Raw genomic sequence first — 21,950 nt, 5'->3', positions numbered from 1 at the left:
ACTGCTCGGTAGACCTTCAGCTTCGTTGATAGGCTGATCCCTCGACGTTCCCAAACATTGAAGTGCAATCGGCCAAATGCAGAGCTGGCTTTAGCAATTCTGCAGTTTACTTCATCATCGATTGACACTGCTCGGGAAAGAGTACTGCTCAGGTACGTGAAGTGGTCCACTGTCTGAAGTCTCTGTCCATTTACAGTAATGGACGGTTCTGAGTACGGAGCGTGGGGAGCTGGCTGATGCATGACCTCAGTCTTCTTGATGTTAATAGTGAGACTGAAGTTATTGCATGCAGTTGAAAACTTGTCCATATTGGCTTGCATTTCTGGCTCAGTACTAGCATTCAGAGCACAATCATTGGCAAAGAGAAAGTCTCGAAGTACAGTTTCCTTCCCCTTGGTGATGGCACGCAGTCGCCTCAGATTGAATAATTTCCCATCAGTTCTATACTTTAGGCCTACTCCTTCAGTGCAGTGTTGAAAGGCATCAGTCAGAGTGGCAGAGAATATCATGCTGAACAAAGTGGGTGTTAAAACACACCCTTGCTTGACGCCATTGGTGACTGGGAAGGCCTCAGATGTTTCACCGTCATCCAGGACACGAGCCATCATACCGTGATGAAATTGACGTACCATTCGTATAAATTCTACATCTAAATTCTACAAAAATGGTGGTGTCTCTTTGGCAAGTATTTAAAAACTCTTTTAAAAAATTAAATTTGTATTTGTTTATATTTCTAGGAAGGTGTGTTAGGTAACTTCAATATATATTGATTTGTGGTTTGATGCAATAGAAGAGTGAATCAAATGGGTTATTCCATTCTTACCATTCAAGGACAGATCATGTGTGTTTATGAAGATTTTTGGCCTTTGCCTTCTTACAAACTTATAAGAGAATCATGTTCCTTATGTCAAAGGAAATTAAGACTAAGAAAGTCTATGCTTCCAGCGGTTTTACACACAGGACTAGATAGATGGTTAGAAATGAAAGCCTGACATATAGATACAGCTGCTGGAAAGCTTCTCTCAGGGTTAGGAATCTGGCTTCTGCAGCTGCCAGTGTTGCAGAAACAGTCAGCTCCTACGAGTAAATTAAGGGAAAAGAATGGGCACTTTCCACACTGCCAGTTACACTGAGCTCCAGTGCCAACTGACAAAGAACCAAATAAACAGTGTACAGATTTCTCCCAGATTTTCCTCAGTACTCTCTGGTGTATTTAATATATTACATGGAACCTACAGAAAGCAAGCAAAAAACTCTTTCTATTTCCTTCTCCCCTCCTTGCAGCTCCTTTTTGGGCCCTTTTAGATTGTCTTCACCTTCTTCAGATGCACTTCCTGCTTTCCTAACATGGGCCTGCAATCTCAGTGGAAAAATAAGTCATTACTTCTTGGACCCTGTCCAAGATGTAAGTTTCTAGGAAGAAATATTCACCAAAAACTCAATTGGAGTCTATTAGTTTTGGCGTTCTGGGAATCCACTTAAATCACTCACACCCCAAGCAGGAAACATGCTCATGTAAATTATATTTTCAAAGTACAAAGCAGCAAGTAAAAAGTCTCAACTTTCTGAAAAGGAAAACAGAAGAGCATACAAAGAGACTGACTTTCAGAGGTGCTAAGATACTGCAATTGACTTTCATGGGAGTTGAGAGTGCTCAGAATCTCTGAAAACATAGCCCATAAAGATGTGACCTTTAGAAGCAACAACAGTGTAAAATTAGGTCCCAGAGAAAGAAAGAAACAGGAAGTTCTTTGAGTGTGTGATTCCCTAACTGTAATCCACTGTGGGTTATGCATGTGCACAATACGCCCTGAGCCTGAGAATTTGAAAGTAGTGTTCATTAATCCGTGCATGCATCCTGGCTCACTTCATGTCTCTTCCTGAGGAGCTAAAGGGCAGAGTGGATTGACCGCCTCTCCAGTTCCTTTTCTACTGCAAATCAGATAAGATCTGAAGCACAAGGGAAGGAAGGTGGGTATTGGAATACAGCCTGATGTCTTCAAAGAAAGAATATAGACCAAGATGAGAGGAATATCTGTAGTTTCTCAGAGAATGCCTCTTTGATGTGCCCAGGAAGAAAAGCGCTTCCATTTAGCTAGGTAACATCTAGTAGAGTCCTTTCTACTATTAGAGAGGATGTGTCTTGTACAGCTATGGAGCATGAACGTTCTAAGGATGATGCCCATCCAAATACCAAACTCTGAGATGGAGTGGATGCAGATCAGGATGCTTGATTTTGCTGTTGCACAGGGTCAGGAGCTTGGGAAATGTTGGGAGGATGATTGGTGGTCAGGATGCCCGTGTAGGAGGTTGGGAAACTAAAACTCTCTGGCCCAGAAGGGGGCAATCAGGATGACCCGTGCTCTGTCCTGACGGATTTTGCATAGAACTTGTGACAGGAGCAGTAGCAGAGGGAAGGCATAGTTGAGCTGGTCCAACTAAGGAGGAGGCAGAGCATCACCCTGGGAGTGATGACCGAGGGCTCTTATGGAGCAATATGTGGTGCATTTCTGTTTGCATGAGAAGTGAACAGATCCCTTGTTGGGGTTCCCCCATAAAGTGAAAATATTGTCCAGTACCCGAGCTCTCACTTGTGGTTGACTGAAAAATGTGTGCTGAGGGAGTCTGCAAGCACATTTTGCTTTCCCAGAAGGTAGACTGCTGATAGGATGATTTGATTGGTGATACACCAGTTCCAGAGGCTGACTCCTGCACACAAGGAGGCAGATCTCGCTCTTCCCTGCTTGTTGGTGTAGAAGATACAGTAGTCGTAACATTGTCTGATGTTATAAGGACACAGTGAGTGTGGATGAAGGGAAAAAAGGACTCACATACCTTCCGAACTGCTCATAACTCCAGGATATTGATGTGCATTCTGGACCCTCAAGATACCCAGGAAAACTTTGTGCTGTGTGGCTGTTAATATGGGCTCCCCAACCTAATAGGGATGCATCTGTAATAATGGTCTTGACCAGAGAGGGTTGGAGAGAAAAGGGGATGCCCATGCATACCTGACGAGGTATAGCAGGGAAGACTCTACCTTGGCTGAAACTGTACCATGGGGTTCATGGAATGGTGGTTTGGGGAGTATACTGACTGCAGCCACGTTTAAAGATTGGCATAAGTGTATGAGGCCATATGACCTAGGAGAGACAGACATATCTTGAACAGTACTTGAGGGTTGCTTGTGATGAGAGCTATGACATTATTCATAGTCTGGAATTTTTGAACTATGTGTGTGTGAGGAAGCAGGATTTTTGAACTCTTTGTCTCTTATGTGGTAGTTCACAGAGTCTCTGATGGGAGCGCTGGTGCATGGAGCCATGACTCCCTGAGCATGATGACGGCAGTAGCCATAGCTCTAGATGACATCAGCACCATTGACTGCAGCTTCTGGAGAGCAGTCTTGGCTATCAGTTTACCTTCATCTACCAGAGCTTGGAAACAAGCTCTGTCTAGCTGTAGAATGCTGTAAGTAAACTTGGCATAGTTCAGGAAACCATATTTAGCCATTAGTGCCTGGTAATTGGCTATTCTGAACTGGAGGCTGGATGATGAGAAGACCTTTCTCCCCAGCAGATCCAGGCATTTGCCTTCTTTGTCAGGGAGTAGACCGGGGATATTGCTATCTAGCACTTTCAGAAGTGGTGTGGATCACCAGTGAGTTGGGAGCATGGTGAGAAAACAAAAATTCTGCTCCTTTGGCTGGCACATAACTTTCTTTGCCCTTTTGGGGGTATGAGTGCAGGTGGCAGGGGTGTGCCAAACTGTCCTATCTTGCTCCAGTATGACTTCATTAGTGGGGAGAGATATTCTGCTGGATCCGGATGTGTGGAGGATATCTAAGAATTTGTTCTGGGAGTCCTGGACCTCTTCAAGAGGAATCTGAAGTTCTCCAGCAATTCTGTGAAAAAGGTCCGAGAACTGCCTGAAGTCATTTGGGGTATGTGGGGAGAATAGGAGTTACTGCATCCTCTGAAGATGAAGATGGTAGTCTTACTGGTAACAGAGGAACTGTTGGATCCAGAGCGTAATGTTCCTCCTCTTCCTCTGTCAGCTCTCGTGGCAGATCTGAGCAGCCCCTTAGAGAGGAGACAAGGGGTGACTCCCTGGCAAATCGATCAACTCTGCAGGGAGGTACTGATCCCAACCCCCCCCAATATGGCCAGTAGAAGGGGGTCTGTAAGTGGTCATGGGGCCCCTATGGCATGGGGTACCAGCAGCTCAGAGTTAGACAAGGCAGAAGTTAGTTTTAAACAAGCCCAGATCTTTTGGGTGGTGGATGATAGGTAGGATAAGAGAAGAAAGGTTCTTCAGGTGGTTTGGAATCTCTGGATGAAGAGAAGGCTGATTCCAATTCCAGCGGTGGTACACCTGGTGCCACTGGAGGGGGAGATGTATTCCACCTATGGGATGGGTGATAAACTCCTTCCAGCAGTCAACTCCCTTGGTGGAGTTTTCTTCCTGTAGAAGGAGGGGATTCCAGATCCAGGAAAGCAAAAATGTCATGTGAGGTGGCAACGGATTCAGACCTCCTCAGTGAGAGGACCTTCCACTTGTTCGAGTCACCAAAGTCGGCGATAAGGGAGATGCCCGAAGTTAATAGTGATCTGATTTCATTGGTGCCAATGGATCCTGGGGTTCCGGAGGTGCCGAGGGTGATCATACCAAAGGACTGTGGTCTGGTACTGATGCAGCCCAATGCTTATGGGCTTTCTTATAATGCCTCTGGGACCTAGGACATACTAAGTCCTCATGGGCCAAGGTGATGGGCTTACTTAGAGATGAATCAGACTTCTTTGAAGTGGATTTAGAAGAAGACTTAGTCACATGCTAATGAGAAGAACAGGAGTACTTGTGGCACCTTAGAGACTAACAAATTTATTAGAGCATAAGCTTTCGTGGACTACAGCCCACTTCTTCAAGCTTATGCTCTAATAAATTTGTTAGTCTCTAAGGTGCCACAAGTACTCCTGTTCTTCTTTTTGCGGATACAGACTAACACGGCTGCTACTCTGAAACATGCTAATGAGAGTGCTTCCTGGCTTCTTGATGAGATCCTGCCTGTGAGGGGTAGATTCTCCCACACCACAGTCGGAGCTTGCAGCAGGAGGCATGCTCCTTGCTGAATTAGGATGATGTATGGGGTAGTTCCCTGGTTTGGGTCTGATTGGGGTCTCATAGCTTTCTCCATGAGGTATTTGCAGAGATGAAGTTCCCACCCTTCTCGTGCACAGCTGGGGAATGATTGGCAGATATTGCACCTTGCTGCATTGTGAGCTTCCCCAAGGCAGTACAGGCAGCACTGGTGGTTGTTGCTGACCGAGAAGGACTGCACACAGGAAGCGTAGAGTTTGAAGCCCAGAGTCCTCGGCATAGTCCGGTACCTGAATGGGTTGCATGGGGGAGGAGGTCCCCCCAGGAGAATAATCTAAACACTGAAGAACTATAAAATTCTAACTGTTAAAAAACTGTTTACAAACTAGATAATTCTTATTTTGTAGGACAAAGCCCAAGCCGCAGACACTGAAGGTTCCAACCAGTACCATGTGGCGGTGAGAAGGAAATGGAAGAGACGGTCGATCCACCCCATCTTTATTCCCTCGGTCAGAGGCACAAGATGAGCCAGGATGCATGCGCAGACCAGTGGACACTACTTTCAAAATCTCTGGCTCCAGGCACATGGTGCACATGTGTAACCCACTGTGGAATACAGTTGGGACTATCACTCGAAGAAAATCCATTATGAATTAATCCTTTGAATTAGCCTTTGCACATTACAGTCATAACACCAGAAAACCTTTCCATCTGTTGAGCAATATTTCACAATTATTACCCTCAAAGCCAGGCATTAACCATGAGCACATATTAAAGATTGACATGCTGGTTCAGCAAAAGTGTCTTATCTAAACCAGGACACATCCCATTATATAAAATACCAGTTTGGTACAAATCCTCACATCAAGAAAACAAACCATGTAAAAGATTCATGTCTAAGGAAAAGACCTGATTGTGAAAAGGAATGTAGGGGGTTGTGTTTCAGAGCAATAGATCTAAGTGGTAAAGTAGGCTATACCCCATTTTTTCAAAGAAAAACCTCCACTTGTATCCTTAAAACTTTAGAGAAAAATGTGTGTAGTTGGAAATGTTTTAAACTTTTCTTAAATGTTGAAATGACAAACACCTTTGTGAAATGCAGACTTTCAACTATGTTAGTTAAATGCAAAGCTCCTAATATAATTCCTAATATCATTGTCAATGGTAAAATGCTTTATATACCAACCTGAAATCTAAGGACCTTGCTAAACTAATTACTAATACAAAATGCCAGTATCGAATATTTCTAATAATGGGGAACTAATTAAATTGGCATGATCAAACAACTCCCTCAACCAATTCAGGAAGACAAGAATCATCATCTCTCCAAAAGTTGTTATGAAGAATAAACAACTTCTTTAATAACTATTTAGACTAAACACAATAAGAATTCCTGAATCTTGAAAAGACTGGTTTGAGAACTAAAAACTTTTAAGTTTAAATTTAGACTTAAGTACACTCAATTTTAACTATAATGAGAAGAAATGTTCAGAATTTCTGAAATCAGAATTTCATTTCCTGTCAAATGCCAATAAAATTGAATGACTATCTCACATAATGGACTAAATAAAAAGAAAGTTAAAATTAACGTTAAAAATTATCTGATGCTTTCTCCCCACAAAAAAACAAAACAAAAACAAAGGCAATTATAGTGTTGCATGTTCATTAGGCAGACTGCATGTTCAGGAGCTGAAGGTGTCACCTAAGCCAACCCCCCAGGGCATGGAGTCAATGAAAGAATGAGAGCAACCAACTTTGAATCTATGCAAGTCTGAAAGAGGTGTGTTTTCATAAAATTCCCTAGAAACAGGAAGAAGGATATTAAAAAACTCTGAAGTGAGCCCCCCCATCCTTCCCTCACCCAGCTATCCTGCTTAAACAGCATGCCCTCCACAACATATCCTGCCCATCTATACAAGCAAGCTACTGACAAATGAAAAAAGAATGGAGAAGACTCAAGAGGAAACCAACCCAGGAAAAACCTCCCCAATACTTCAACATGGATTGGTGAGAGAAAGTTAACTAAAACACTACCAAGGGATTAGAATTAAAAAATCTTATAATAATTTTGTTGAGAAATGGAAATGCGGTTGTAATTTAGGACAAACAGATTCTCCTGTTAATCACCAAATGGTTAGACCAGGGGTCGGCAACCTTCGGCACACGGCCCATCAGGGTAATCCACTGGTGGGCCGCAAGACATTTTGTTTACGTTGACCACCTGCAGGCACGGCCCCCTGCAGCTCCCAGTGGCCGCGGTTCACTGTTCCCGGCCAATGGGAGCTGCGGGAAGCGGCGTGGGCCACAGGGACGTGCTGGCCACGGCTACCCACCGCTCCCATTGGCCAGGAAGGACGAACTTTGGCCACAGGGAGCTTCAGGGGGCCATGCCTGCAGATGGTCAATGTAAATAAAAAGTCTTGTGCTCTGCCAGCAGATTACCCTGATGGGACATGTGCCGAAGGTTGCCAACCTCTGGGTTAGACTATGCATTCCTGGAAAGGAGACAGGGAGTAAACACTGGTAAACAAAGAAATAGTGGGATTTCAATGGATTAAGATTCTTAATATTGGTCAATTGTCCTGATTTAAAATAACTCCTTAAATGGCTTTTTATAAGTAACCGATTTCAGAAGAATTAGATTGCTTACTTCGCCCAACTATAAACGTTTTAGCTTATCCATGATATGCCAAATAGGACCTAATATTTTTAGTAATTTTTAAAATAAAATTCCTTGGCATCCAGCAATTTAAAATTACTCCTTTTTACTCCTCACTTACATTTTGTCCAGAAAATCCATGAGAGGTCGCAGCACAATCTCAGCATCGATAGCTGCATTGTTCTTATTGGCCGATACGTTTCCATTTCCTCTCATCTGATTTAGCTCAAAGCTCATCTGTCTCACACACTCCTCAATAACAAGCTGGAAACTAAAGAGAAAAAAAGAGAGTGGAGGAATTATATGACAGAAGATGACTATTTAGATTCTGCTCCATCAACTTCATCCATGAACACAAAATCATTTGTGAGCAGATATGAAGCCCACGTGCTTAAGGCACTGTATGATTTAGAAACTGACAATAACCATTTCTAAAGATTTATAGTTCGTATAAGGCCAAATAATATACTTACCATTGACGTTTGTGTTTTGTTTTCCTTTTACATTGTCCCTATCCCTACAGGAGTCCTAGTAACTATTTTCTGATAGGAATTACACAATAAGAAGGTGAATCAGAGACTTTACTGAGGTATGACTGGCTGTTAAGATAGACATCAGTGTTAGCCAGCACAATTATTCCTGCTTTTAGTTTTGGTATGAGGGGATTACAGACATAAGTTCTATTTACATGTATTTTTAAAGGGGGTGTTATCAAATATTCTCTCTTTTTGGTAAATTTTATATTCATTTGGTGTCAATATCCTCCTTGAAGATAGAAAATAACAAGACTTCTACCAATTTGTCCTAGTTGACTAAACTAGACTTTTTCTTGTCATGACTCATGTGCCAACACAGCAAAGTTTTGTTTACTACTTTGCACCTAGTTAAGAGAGTAAAAATATTTGGACTGCTTCATAAACCTTTATGCCAGATGCATTTTATGGGAATATTTGGCATTTTAAATTCAAAAGTGGGAACAGATTTTCTATTCTGAAGAACTGATTTCCACACAGCTGAAAAACTAGAGGAGATGGGGGACTGATAGGTCTGTATAAATTAGTTCTGTTTAAAGGTGTGGGAGTGGAAGTTGTTCTCAATTCCCCACAAAGTGAGTTTACTGATTTAGTTCATTTCTTGTTTTTCTAGAGGTTCAATTCTCTTCCGATATAGCAGCATCTGCCTGACAGAAAATCTAGGAGTGACACAGGGGCAGTATGGCCATAGTGAGGACATAGATTGGTACATTTAAACAGTATTCAGAAGCATCTGAGAAGTAAAAGTACCACAAGTACCACAGGGGCAATAAATATGATAATCAATTCTAAATGCATTCATAGACAAATTGAATAGATAAGTCTGTAGCTAAAGAATCTACAAAAACAATTAGTAAAAGAATAAACAAGCTAAGTGAAAACAGACTGAAAACTCCCAGCTATTGTGCTTCATCACAAAAACCCAACACAAAAAAACACATGAACACATCTGATTGCCAAGAAGACAGAAGGCTTTTCCAGTGACACCTACACAGAAACCAACTTTGAAATGAATAAAGGGGAGCCCAAAAACCAATGCATGGCACAGTTGCTTTCCCAGTTCAGCCTCAGAATTCTTCTGGCTGCCAGTGCTGCTCTTAAAGCCACCTCTTTTCTCATTCAGATTATGCAGGCAGTGGGTCTACTCTAGTACCCAAACTGCTGCATCTTGTTCAACCACAATTAGTTGAGGCAATGTTCGCTGCTTGGTGCTATAGACAACTCCATCCTGAGCAAACTGCTGCCATACTTATTAACTCAGCATGGCCACATGGGCAGCCTCTAAAAGAACGAGATAAGACTCAGAAATGGCAGAAGGCCTCCTAGAGAAGTTTTACTTGGTTTTCTTCAGAGTAAGGCTATGAAGCTATCTGGGTGCCCTTGTGCCGATTTTTGGTTAGAGGGTGTCACAGGCACAAACTATGGACAAATTTAAGGGAGAAGAAAGCACATGAGAAACACACAAAGACAAATTGGGAACATTTTGACCAACTTTGGCAATGGGAATGAGGGCTGTTGGATGACTTGTGCTAATTCTCCTGGCTTTTCTGCAGAAGGGTGAAAAATATAGGTCCCTATGACCACTCATTCTTATCTTAATGAAGTGGTAGATATTTTCTTTAAATTAAAAAACTATTTCACCCAGAAGATTATACCAATTTTAGGAAAAATCAAACACAGTGCTTCATCTAGTTAACAGTGACCTTTTAAGACAGGGAGAGAAGAGACCACAGGGAGCTAGTACAGGTATTATCCACCATTTAATTCTTGGCTGACATTTCCCCTTCTTACTAAGTCACTTAATTTTCCCTATTATTTGGGTTGTCTCAGCCTATTAATGATCTGAGGCAGCCATGACTCTTCCTCAATTGTATTTATTCAAACCATCCTTTTCCATAGTTAATGAAGCCATACACCGAAAAGGAAAACAGTTTGCACAGATTGTATGAATATGGCATTAACTGTTACTAAGAAACTAAAACTTTCACCTGCCTCTCACGGTTGCAGATTCCCTGAACAATCCCTCTCTCTTATATTCCTTTTCAAGCAAAGGCAAAAACAGTCCTATGGTTTTTGCTTCCAATAGCAAGACTCAGATATGTTGCTGATACAGTGCAAACCACATTCTGGCCAGCGACATGCACGCTGATTCAAGAGTAAGGCTCACTAGCTGATTCCAGCAGACCAGACACTGGCAGAGCAAATGACTCAAGAGGGCTTCACAGTGACCATTTGAAGAAGGGTAAATTCAGACAGGCTACCTGAGTGTGCAGGCTACTGGACAAAGCTATCAGTCTCAGGAAATCAAAACATACACACAGTAAAAGAGGGGTTGAACGTTGTATTAGTTAAGAACAAATTGAGCCATTTTTATCTTCCAAAAGCAGAAAGTAAAATTTCCAGCTGTGTCACTATAACCCATTCATGCCCACACACACCAGTTTTAGCGTCCTTTGGAGGTGAGGATACTGCTGTATTTTCCAAAACGTACAGCCAGCCAGTCAGAGATACACACATATTCATGCAGTGGATCTTGCTACACTGGAGCAAGCTGTATGTGAAAAGACATACACTCACCCAATCTAGTCAATGGATTGGCTTTTGGCTATGCACATCTGCCTGGTTTGAGGCACAATGGAGTATTTTTAATGGTTGCCATCACTGTAGCACAAATTCTTTAAGTACGTTTATTACCTTGCACCATAGACAATGCTGAGCTCATCCAGTACGCTACTGAGTTTCACCTGAAGTTCTTTGAGAACAACACTAGCGTCAGGATCCAGCTGGAAAGAGATGATGAGTAATGTTATTTTTCTGCATTCTTCTCACATGCAGTCTATTTCTCTGTTACAATTAATGGATTAGGCATTACATACATTCATTATACTACACTACTAGAAAACAAATATGGAAACACCAACTAGAATAGGAAATGTTCAATTAGCCTTAATGTCCAAATAGTGTAGCACTAACAATGCAGAATAAATTGTTCAAATGAAATAAGAAAGAATTACCTTACAAGAAAACAAAAGAGTATCATTAATGGTACTATGGGATTGATACACAAGGTGTTAACAGTTCACAAGATTTTTAGAATTTCAGAAATCACCTCAGCAAAGGTGGTATATGCTAGCGATAACAAGAGGATCATGTATGAAAAGGTCGATGGTGCTTGTTTTTATAACCAACTGGCTTTTTTTTGTACATATTACTCTTTTGTAGGTGTCATTTTTAAAATGTACATTGAAGGTGTTTCCACAGTGTTTCCACTAATGCAGCTTGGACTAGAACATCTGTCTATGAGGACGATGGCTTGAGGACCACCCCTGCTGCTTCTACTTATAGGACAAGAGGGAGGGGAATCTATTAACTTTTATTCCTTCATTGTATTCCTTAAAGCCACTAAAGACACACATTGGCCCAAAATAGCTTTCTCTCAAGCACAGTGCAATACAATTCTGTGGAGGAATCAGGAAAAAGTGCTGTTGTATCTTTAATACAGGTTCTTTCTCACCTTAGTGGGAAATGAGGGAGCAGGAGAGAATTAATTTTACATTTACATCTCTTCTCAGGTAGAGGGCTAGTGATCAATGCACAGACATTTTATCTGTAATGCATTCTTTTTCAAATCTCTATCAGAAATCATTTTAAATAACACTTTGAAATTAAAAAAGCCATCTAGATTTTTGTCTCCTCGAATCTTGGAATTTAGAAAAAAAATAGTTTGTGACCATCATAAGATACGACTGATTAAAAGAATGTCAGCATAGTTCATTTTAATATGAATTAATAACTGACTTCCTCTTCTTTGGTTAATCTACATTCAAATGTAATTGCACCCAATCCTGCAGTAATTCCATATGCAGAAGTCCCAATAATTTCAAAAGAAATTTTGCATTTGGAGGAAATACATAATCATGCTTGTCTGTATTTGTACTTTTTTTTGTTTTATTTATGAACGGGTTCATTACTCTAGTTCCTGAGTGCTTCAGAACACTTTTGTAAAATAGGTAAGCATTATTATCTGCATTTTAGAGGTGGAGAACCTTGGAACAGTGCAGATAAGTGACTTAACCAAGGTCACACAGGACAGCAGTGACAGAGCACAGACTACAACCCAGATTTGCTGACTCCTAGTACTATGTTAACCAAAAGACCACCCAACCTCTTTTTATAGAGTGCCTCAAAGAAAATCAGTCATGATATTATATCTATATTTATTTTTTACAAGCATAGAAAATCAGAGATGATATTTTTTTTTTAACAAAAATCTGATATAATGAAAGAGTGGGGTTACTATATAGGCCACAGTCCAGCAAAGTCTGTACTTAACTATGAACACCAGTTAGTCCCATGGAGTAGGGCCTCCATGGGACTACTTATGTGCTTAAAGTTAAGAAATGCATACACATTATCAATTTGATAATACAGGCAAGGAAATGTAAACAACAAAGAAATTTGTGAGCTCAAACCAAAACCCTAGAAGCATACACCTCTGAAGCTTGGAGAAGTTCAAGTGGACCCAGATCCAAACTTTGCAGTTGGTCCTCCCTCTGTAATAGGCTGAACCAAAAGGCTGGACGAGGAAGCTTGGACTCAAACCTTATGGCTTGGACCAAATTTTTTAATCTGAGAAACTCATTAATGTTGCTCTGATATTTACCACTGGACAGTTCAGAGAGGTGTTTTTCCTACAGTAAAACTTGATTTTACTGACAGTGCAAACTTCTTCCTTAATGATCTTTCTCCTTAGTAAGTATGGCTGGGAAAAATAAACTAATCTCATTGAAAATACAACGAGGAGTACTTGTGGCACCTTAGAGACTAATAAATTTATTTAGGCATAAGCTTTTGTGGGCTAAAACCCACGTCATCAGATGCATGGAGTAATCCTGCTTTGAGCAGGGGATTGGACTAGATGACCTCCTGAGGTATCTTCCAAGCCTAATATTTTATGATTCTATGAAAATACAGTAGGCAGGGATATATACACAGTACATGAAAAGATGGGAGTTGCCTTACCAAGTGGGGGGGGGGGGTCAGTGCTAATGAGACAATTCAATTAAAGTGGAAGTGGGCTATTCTCAATAGTAGAATACCAAGGAAGGAAAAATCACTTTTGTAGTGGTGAGGCCAATGTAATCAGGGTGGCCCATTTCAAACAGTTGACAAGAGGGTGTGAGTAACAGTAGGGGGAAATTAGTAGGGGGAAATTAGTTTTTGTAGTGACCCATCCACTCTCAGTCTTTATTCAGGTCTAATTTGATGGTGTCCAGTTTGCAAATTAATTCTAGTTCTGCAATTTCTTGTTGGAGTCTGTTTTTGAAGTTTTTTTGTTGAAGAATTGCCACTTTTAAGTTTGTTATTGAGTGTCCAGGGAGACTGAAGTGTTCTCCGACCAGTTTTTGAATGTTATAATTCTTGATGTCTGATTTGTGTCCATTTATTCTTTTGCGTAGAGACTGTCCGGTTTGGCCAATGTACATGGCAGAGGGGCATTGCTGGCACATGATGGCATATATCACATTGGTAGATGTGCAGGTGAATGAGCCTCTGGTGGTGTGGCTGGTGTGGTTGGGTCCTATGATAGTGTCCCTTGAATAGATATGCGGACAGAGTTGGCAACGGGGTTTGTTGCAAGGATAGGTTCCTGGGTGAGTTTTTTTGTTGTGTCGTGTGTAGTTGCTGGTGAGTATTTGCTTCAGGTTGGGGGGTTGTCTGTAAGCGAGGACTGGCCTGTGTCCCAAGGTTTGTGAGAGTGAGGGATTGTCCTTCAGCATAGGTTGCAGATCCTTGATGATGTGCTGGAATGGTTTTAGTTGGGGGCTGAAGGTGACGGCTAGTGGCGTGCTGTTACTTTCTTTGTTGGGCCTGTCCTGTAGTAGGTGACTTCTGGGTACCCTTCTGGCTCTGTCAATCTGTCAGTCCAGCACATCATCAAGTGATTTTTCCTCGCTTGGTATTCTACTGTTGAGAATAGCCCACTTCCACTTTAATTGAATTGTCTCGTTAGCACTGACCCCCCACACTTGGTAAGGCAACTCCCATCTTTTCATATACTGTATATATATACTTGCCTACTGTATTTTCCACTCCATGCATCTGATGAAGTGGTTTTTAGCCCATGAAATCTTATGCCTAAATAAATCCATTAGTCTCTAAGGTGCCACAAGTACTCCTTGTTGTTTTTGCTGATACAGACTAACATGGCTACCACTCTGAAACCTAATCTCATTGAATAATTCATACTGGGAATCAGTATTAGAGTTGGCTGAGTAATACAAAGAATTTTCTGTGACTAGTTGCTCAATATCTAGAAATGAACTTGATTAAGGCATTGCATCCCATTTGTTTTTAGTTTTTGTGAACATTTGAGTGATGAATCTATACCCATGGAAAAAAGATTTTAAGCACTTGTACTTGAATATTCACCCAGCCAATGGGAGCTGTGGGAAGTGGCGGCCAGCATGTCCCTGTGGCCCACACCGCTTCCCACAGCTCCCGTTGGCCGGGAATGGTGAACCGCGGCCACTGGGAGCTGTGGGGGACCATGCCTGCGGACGGGTCATCGTAAACAAAATGTCTTGTGGCTCGCCAGTGGATGACTCTAATGGGCTGCATGCCGAAGGTTACTGACCCCTCTGACATATAGCAAACATTAAATTGTACATATGAGCATTCACATTGAATGTGGCACATTTTATATGGAACAGGATATACTTGCCAGAGCCCTGGCATGCAAACAAAAAAGTTAGAAAACCATCTTATCCCGCTCTTTGCAGCTAAGACCACAAAGCCTAATGCAATTAGTTTGAATGAGTGGTTGTTATGATAACCAATCATTACAGACCAATAAATGTAATGCACTTACTAAATTTATCTGGAATAGGACACTGCTTGGCCAAAATGGTTTTGCTGGTGCAAATGCTAACTTTTGACTCTGTACCAATCTTAGAATATTTAAAGAGTGTGTACAAGTTTTAAAATTCTTAGCAAATGTTTGTGCTTTCAAAGTGCAAGAAAAAGTTTGTGAATGCAAAACTGGAGGTCCATGGATAGAAAATCCAGCTTTCTGCATACTCATAGGCCATGCTTATCAGTGCAATGCCATTCAAAGGAGTGGAATATAAAGAGTTACATTTCTTGGTTGGATATACGTTATACATTTATAGGCAATCCAATGAGCTCAGGATTATAGGATTACAAAATGTGGCGGTACCATCAAGTTATTTTGGTTTAATAACAGTGAATACTTCATGGGACAAAACAATACTCTGGGCTGTAGCCAAGATGTGCACTTTTCACTCACTTTATCTCGGGCTCTTTGAATGCCAGCCAGGTCCCCAACATACATTAGAGTGGCCCTCAGACAGCAGTCATGCTGCATTTACCCCACCCATGCTTACTGTTGTGTTCACAGGGTGGGTGTGGGTGTGGCCAAGCAACCTCTATGGGTTTGTCTACACAGCAAAGAAAAACCCGTGGCTGGCCTGTGGCAGTTGACTTGGGCTCGTGGGCCTTGGGCTGTGAAGCTGTTTCATTGCTGTTTAGGCTTCCGGGCTTGGGCTGGAGCCTGGGCTCTAGAACCCTGTGGGATGAGTCCCTGAGTTTGGCCTCCAGTCTGAGCCCGGCAGTCTACACAGCAGTGAAACAGCCCCACAACCCAAGCCCAGTGAGCCCGAGTTAGCTGGCATGGGTCAGACGTGGGTCTTTCTTTACTTTGTAGACATACCCTATGGCTCTACACTTTCAAAGGATCCTCCTATGCACAGGGCTGATCCAGTGGCTGGCTAAGATGGCTTTCAGGAAGTTTTGTACTGGGGGAGTGGTGTACAGCGGCCCCAAGTATATCAGTGCATCAGGTCATTTATCTTTTATGGATATGTCAATCCATTTGTTTGTTAACATGCAAAGCACACGTTGCATTACTAAAAAAACAAAGTAACTTAAATAACAATGTTCAGTGGAAATGGGAAGCAATTACAGTGCATTACTGTCATTTCCTTAACTGTTCTAAAACACTCAAGTCCACAATGTGACTAAATTTTGAGACAGTGGCACAATACTGACAATATAAAATCACAACAATCTTACAAGAGAATTTCTGTACTTATAAAAGGTCTATTATTTTGCCAGTACTTTCAACAAGTTGTATTGATGTGTGGTACATAACATTTGCTGTTTTTTAGAAAAGTTTTTATGTAGGGAATGTACTGTAGCAAAGCCAGGGTGTTCTCAATTCATGGCACTGACAAACCGCAAGGCTTGTGCTGGTTTGGTATTACAGGACACTGTATGCAATGTGATAATAATAATACCTAGTTCACACAGAGCGCTTTTCATCAGTCAGTGTCAGAGCACTTCACAAAGGAGGTGTCTCAGCCTCATTTTACAGATAGGGAAACAGAGGCATAGAGAGATGAAGCAACTACCCAAGATAACAGAAGTGGAGCAGCAGAGCCAGGAATAGAACCCAAGTCTCCTTAGTCCTAGTCCAGTGTTCTAGACACTAGGCCACACTGTCTGCTAATAGAGCAGTAACCAATCAGGCAACTTCTTTGTCCATACACACTGTTGTTGTGGATGACCACATAAATGCCCAGACATAGGCGATAAGATACTACAGGGAGCAGTGCGGGATAAGAACACAGACAGATAGAAGAGTTTTATAAAACCCATGCAAGCTTTTCTTGTGCTAATGTTACTTGTACTAACATTTTAAGAAGATGGACTCCTACACTTTCAGAATAGCGAAGACTTCAACTGCCATCAAATGATTGATTTCAAGGGCCAAAGTAATCTCTGGAGTAACTTTGGGCTTGGCTACGCTTGCGAGTTACAGCACGTTAAAGGAGCCCCGGGCGCACTAGCTCACTACCTGTCCACACTAGCAAGGCACGTAGAGCGCTCTGACTCCATGGCGAGAGCGCTCCTGGTACTCCACCTCGGTGAGTAGAATAATATTTGATGAACCCCCGCTGGAGCGCCCCAGCGTCAGTGTGAACGAGATGCTGCATTACTGCGCTCTGATCAGCCTCCAGAAACCTCCCATAATCCCCTTAAGTCAAGTAGCCATTCTTGGATATGCCCTTTGAAAGCTCCGTTTGACAGCCGGCATACTTATCTGCTCCGAGACAAAGTGGAATGCTGTGTGTGTGAGAGAGAAAGGTGTGGGGGGGAGGGGGATGTCTGCTGCTGTCTGAACTTACAAGACAGTATTCTGACATGCTCTCAGCCCCCCAAAAACCCACTTTCTCTCCCCCCACATACACACAACATACTCCATCACACTCCAGCCCAGGGCGCCCCATTTGAAAAGCACGTTGCAGCCACTTGCATGCTGGGATAGCTACCACAATGCACTGCTCTCTGTGGCCGTTGCAGGAGCTGCTAATGTGGCCAGTGCGTTGACAGCTGTCAGTGTGGACAGACTACAGCGCTTTCCCTATTGTGCTCTACGAAGACTGGTTTAACTCAAAGCGTTCTACATCTGCAAGTGTAACCATGCCCTTTGTTTACCCTTGGTGTCATCCTCCCTTGAGTTCAACAATCTGAGTGTAAGAAAACAATCAGAACTAAACTCTGAAGTGAATAGGGAAGTGAGTGACTGAATCCTGGGCAGTTCTGAAGTTTACAAGTTTGAATGCAGACAGGGAATATTATGGTGAATCAAACACCTTTTGATATAGATCATCCACCACATTCAGAGGGTATTGCATAAGGAGCGGTGGATATCCAAAAATCAAGTGTCTGTACAGGTTTTTATTCTTTATCAAGTGATGAAGTGTGAAGTCTGGTCTGATATGCTGCTGACAGTTTGGTGGAGATGGAAATGAAGTCCAACGATTATCCCCATTTTAAGGGGAAGAGTAAATTATTGGTGGAACAGACTGTCATAGAGAGAAAACAAAATGGCCAGTGGGCCCTAACTTTTCAAATCTATTTAAATAATAGAACATGAATGCATGACCCATTCATTCCCCAACTACTTGGGTTCCATTCATAGTTCTATGCAGTGTGTGGGCTGGATCCCAAAAGAAATCTGTAATCTGATTAATTGTTAAGTGTCGTGGCCTCATGACCATAGCAAATTTTGTATCAGCCATGGAAATGGTTGTTAACAGGTTAACTTCAAACACTTTTTTTCTACCAATTCTTAATTTACATAATATTCCCATCTTGATAAATATTTCTGCCTCGTTAACTCCTTCTTAAATAATACAGTTATTTTTTCCCCAAAACAGAACACAGTTACTTAAAATTAGTTGGCACTAATTCATAAAGTCCATTAATTAAAGATTATTAAATATATCATTAGTGGTGGGACTAATTCTGAATGTTAAATATAGGCAGAATAAATTTGCAGAACAACTAAAAAATTCAAGAAATATTTGTACATCTTTATTTGATTTCAAGATACTACTCGCCTAAAACTGTCACAAAATTTTAAAATGTCCAAAGTTTGGAAATGTGTCAAAGAGCCTGTGAATTCTGCATGGCTGCTTTCTACGTAATGGGTTAGCTATTCCCATCTGAAATTTAACCTGAACCAAAATGTGCTAGTAAGGAGACAACCTTGTTAATTGTAAATTTGCTAGAGTTTGCGCAGGAAACTGCAGGATGCAGATTTATTTTTTTAGGACTCAGTAGAACCTTTGATTTTCACTCATAATTTAGCATGGATACTTGGCCGTCCTCCTTTATACTAAAACAAACAGGTGTGTGACAGTTGGTATCCTTATGTTCACCACTTTTACAAGACAATGATACATTTAATACAAAGTATGACTTGTGAGGTATCATTTGAAAACTCAGTCTGCCAAACATTATTGTCCCGGTAAAATATGTGTGGCAACATTGTATGTAAACTTATAAAGTTCTACTGTATAAGACTGTGATGTGCAGTCTATATGGTTTTATAAAAATATGATAAGTGAATATAATGTAACTGGGATATGCTTCATGCAAAAGGTCTCTTGTAAGGTATCATTACAAAGCTTATAATCTACTGAGTGTGATCATCCTATTTGTATAAATGTACCACTCTTGTATCTAAAACTAGAAATACAAAATATAACTCTGAGGGCCTATTGTAATTATGCAAAGTGTGGGCCATTAATGGTGGTTTGGAATCTTGATGACTCCCATTAACCAGGACCATTGTCTGCAGATGGCTGTGTTTACCTGTTAGTCTTCCTGTATATGTGTGTGCTGGCAAGTGGGTAATGAAGTCGTGCAGTGACATGTGATCATGTCACCTGACCTGGAATCCATCTTTAACTTGGTGCTTTTCCAGTGAGGGGGGCTGGAAACCCAGAGCAACAAAGGGTTCCCGCCTAATGCAAAATATATATAAAGGGGTGGAACAGAACAAAGGGAGGGGGTGGAGAGGAGCCATCATGAAGAATCCCCTAGCTACCACCTAAGCTGGAACAAGAGCTGTACCAGGGGAAAGAATTGTGCCCAGGCCTGGAAGGTGTCCAGTCTGAGGAAAAAACTTACTGAAGCATCTCTACGGGTGAGATTATCTGTATTTAGTTTAATTAGACATAGATTTGTGCATTTTATTTTATTTTGCTTGGTAACTTAATTTGTTCTGTCTGTTACTGCTTGGAACCACTTGAATCCTATTTTCTGTATTTAATAAAATCACTTTTTACTTATTAATTAACTCAGAGTATGTGTTAATACCTGGGAGAGCAAACAGCCATGCATATCTCTCTATCAGTGTTATAGAGGGCCAACAATTTATGAGTTTACCCTGCATAAGCTTTATACAGGGTAAAACGGATTTATTTGGGTTTAGACCCCATTGGGAGTTGGGCATCTGAGTGCTAAAGACAAGCACACTTCTGTGAGCTGTTTTCAGGTAAACCTGCAGCTTTGGGGCAAGCAATTCAGACCCTGGGTCTTTGTTGGAGCAGACGGGAGTGTCTGGCTCAGCAAGACATGGTGCTGGAGTCCTGAGCTGGCAGGGAAAACAGGAGCAGAGGTAGTCTTGGTACATTAGGTGGCAGTTCCCAAGGGGGTTTCTGTGATCCAACCCGTCACAAAGACATGTTTCAAGTTTGGGAAATAACTTCATACCAATTCCCCAGAGAGAAAAGGCTAGCCAGCAACCCAGCCAGGTGTCACCATAATCAGATGGAGTATCACCTGGTTAAGTAGCCATTCTTTGGCAGGAAGAAGGTTGGGAGTGAGAAATTTACATCTTCGCAATGGAACAGCTGGAAGTTCCTGTGCAAACAGACTGTTGCCTGAATCCCAGCTGGAAATGATTCTAAAAGAGGGGGAAGAGATATAAAAATGAGGAACAGAGGCCCCAAATCACCTCTCTCCCCTCATCTCTAATCATGGTGTCAACAACACTTGAAAGACAAAAGAAACATCACTGAGCTGGTCCTGGTTGAAAGAAATCCAGCCAGACTGCTGTAAGCATGTGGTGAGAGAAATCTTTTTGCTTTAAATACACTTAGCTTGTTAAGTTAGGCATTAGCTTGCATTTTACCTTTTATTTCTTTGTAATCAATTTTGACCTTTATGCCTCATTACTTGTAATCACTTAAAATCTAGCTTTCTGTAGTTAATAAATTTGTTTTATTGTTTTATCTAATCCAGTGTTTTTTAATCGAAGTGTTTGGGGAACTCCATTTGAGATAACAAGGCTTGTGCAGTACAAGACACAAACTTCTGGGGGAAAGTCTGGGACTGGGATTTTGCTGGTGTTGCTTTGCAGTATAATGCAAGAGTGGTAGGTTGGCTGGCTGAAGCACTCTTGCAGTATATCTGGGAGTAACTGACATGCTGAAGACTGTGTTGAACTGACCAGGAGTGGCTGCTCTCACAATGAAGCAGCGTAAAAGGCACCCCAGGGTAGAGAACTGAGAGGACATAGTTATCTAATAGCCCAGATTGTACCCTGGGTAATGTGATAAGGTGCTAAAGCAAACTTTCCTACATATGTGGTTTATTACACTTGCCTATTGTATTGATAAAAAAAATTGTGCTTCAGTTCCCATGCTCCTATCTTTTTTTCACTGTGAGAGATTACTCTTGTTTTGATTAGAGAGCATCTTTTTTTTTTCAATACCCTTCTCAGTAGGCTAATTTGTATTTCTGCAATACAGATTATATATATATATATTTATACATATGGTATGTATATATATATTTTATATATATATACACACACCTCTACCCCAATATAATGCTGTCCCCGGGAGCCAAAAAATCTTACCGCGTTATAGGTGAAACTGCGTTATATATTGCTTTGATCCGCCAGAGTGTGCAGCCCTGCCCCCCTGGAGCGCTGCTTTACCGCGTTATATCCGAATTCGTGTTATATCGGGTCATGTTATATCAAGGTAGAGGTGTGTATATATATATATATAGTTCTGAGAATTTTATATTAATGGCTAGTGGCTGAGTTTTTTTTCTCTGTTTATGGAGCTCCCTGTCCTATCATTCCCAACAGTCCTGCTTTGAATGCAGGGATTGTTGTTTTATTATAGGGTTTTCATTGCACCATTTGACAGGCAAACTTGTTGAACACCCTTTCATGATGTAGACCTGAAGAGATTAGCAGCTTTCAATTTTGTATAAAATTAGTTTTGCTTTAACCAATATAAGGTCTTTTTTTCTGCTGAAAATCGTATCTGTTT

At 41.4% G+C, this 21,950-nt stretch overlaps 1 protein-coding gene across 2 annotated transcripts in view; it reads right to left on the bottom strand.

Moving 5' to 3' along the window:
* The window catches only part of UNC13C (unc-13 homolog C), a 383,250-nt gene that overhangs the window by 55,887 nt on the left and 305,413 nt on the right, over positions 1-21,950 (bottom strand). For both annotated transcript variants that reach the window (XM_054042619.1, XM_054042620.1), the window contains 2 exons: positions 10,984-11,072; positions 7,878-8,027 (listed from right to left, as the gene is read on the bottom strand). In XM_054042619.1, coding sequence (XP_053898594.1) covers positions 7,878-8,027; positions 10,984-11,072 — 239 coding nt within the window. The remainder of the gene's footprint in view (positions 1-7,877; positions 8,028-10,983; positions 11,073-21,950) is intronic.

The sequence above is a fragment of the Malaclemys terrapin genome, chromosome 10, assembly GCF_027887155.1.
Source record: "Malaclemys terrapin pileata isolate rMalTer1 chromosome 10, rMalTer1.hap1, whole genome shotgun sequence".
Taxonomy (NCBI): domain Eukaryota; kingdom Metazoa; phylum Chordata; order Testudines; family Emydidae; genus Malaclemys; species Malaclemys terrapin.
This window is presented reverse-complemented; position numbering and strand designations above follow the sequence as displayed.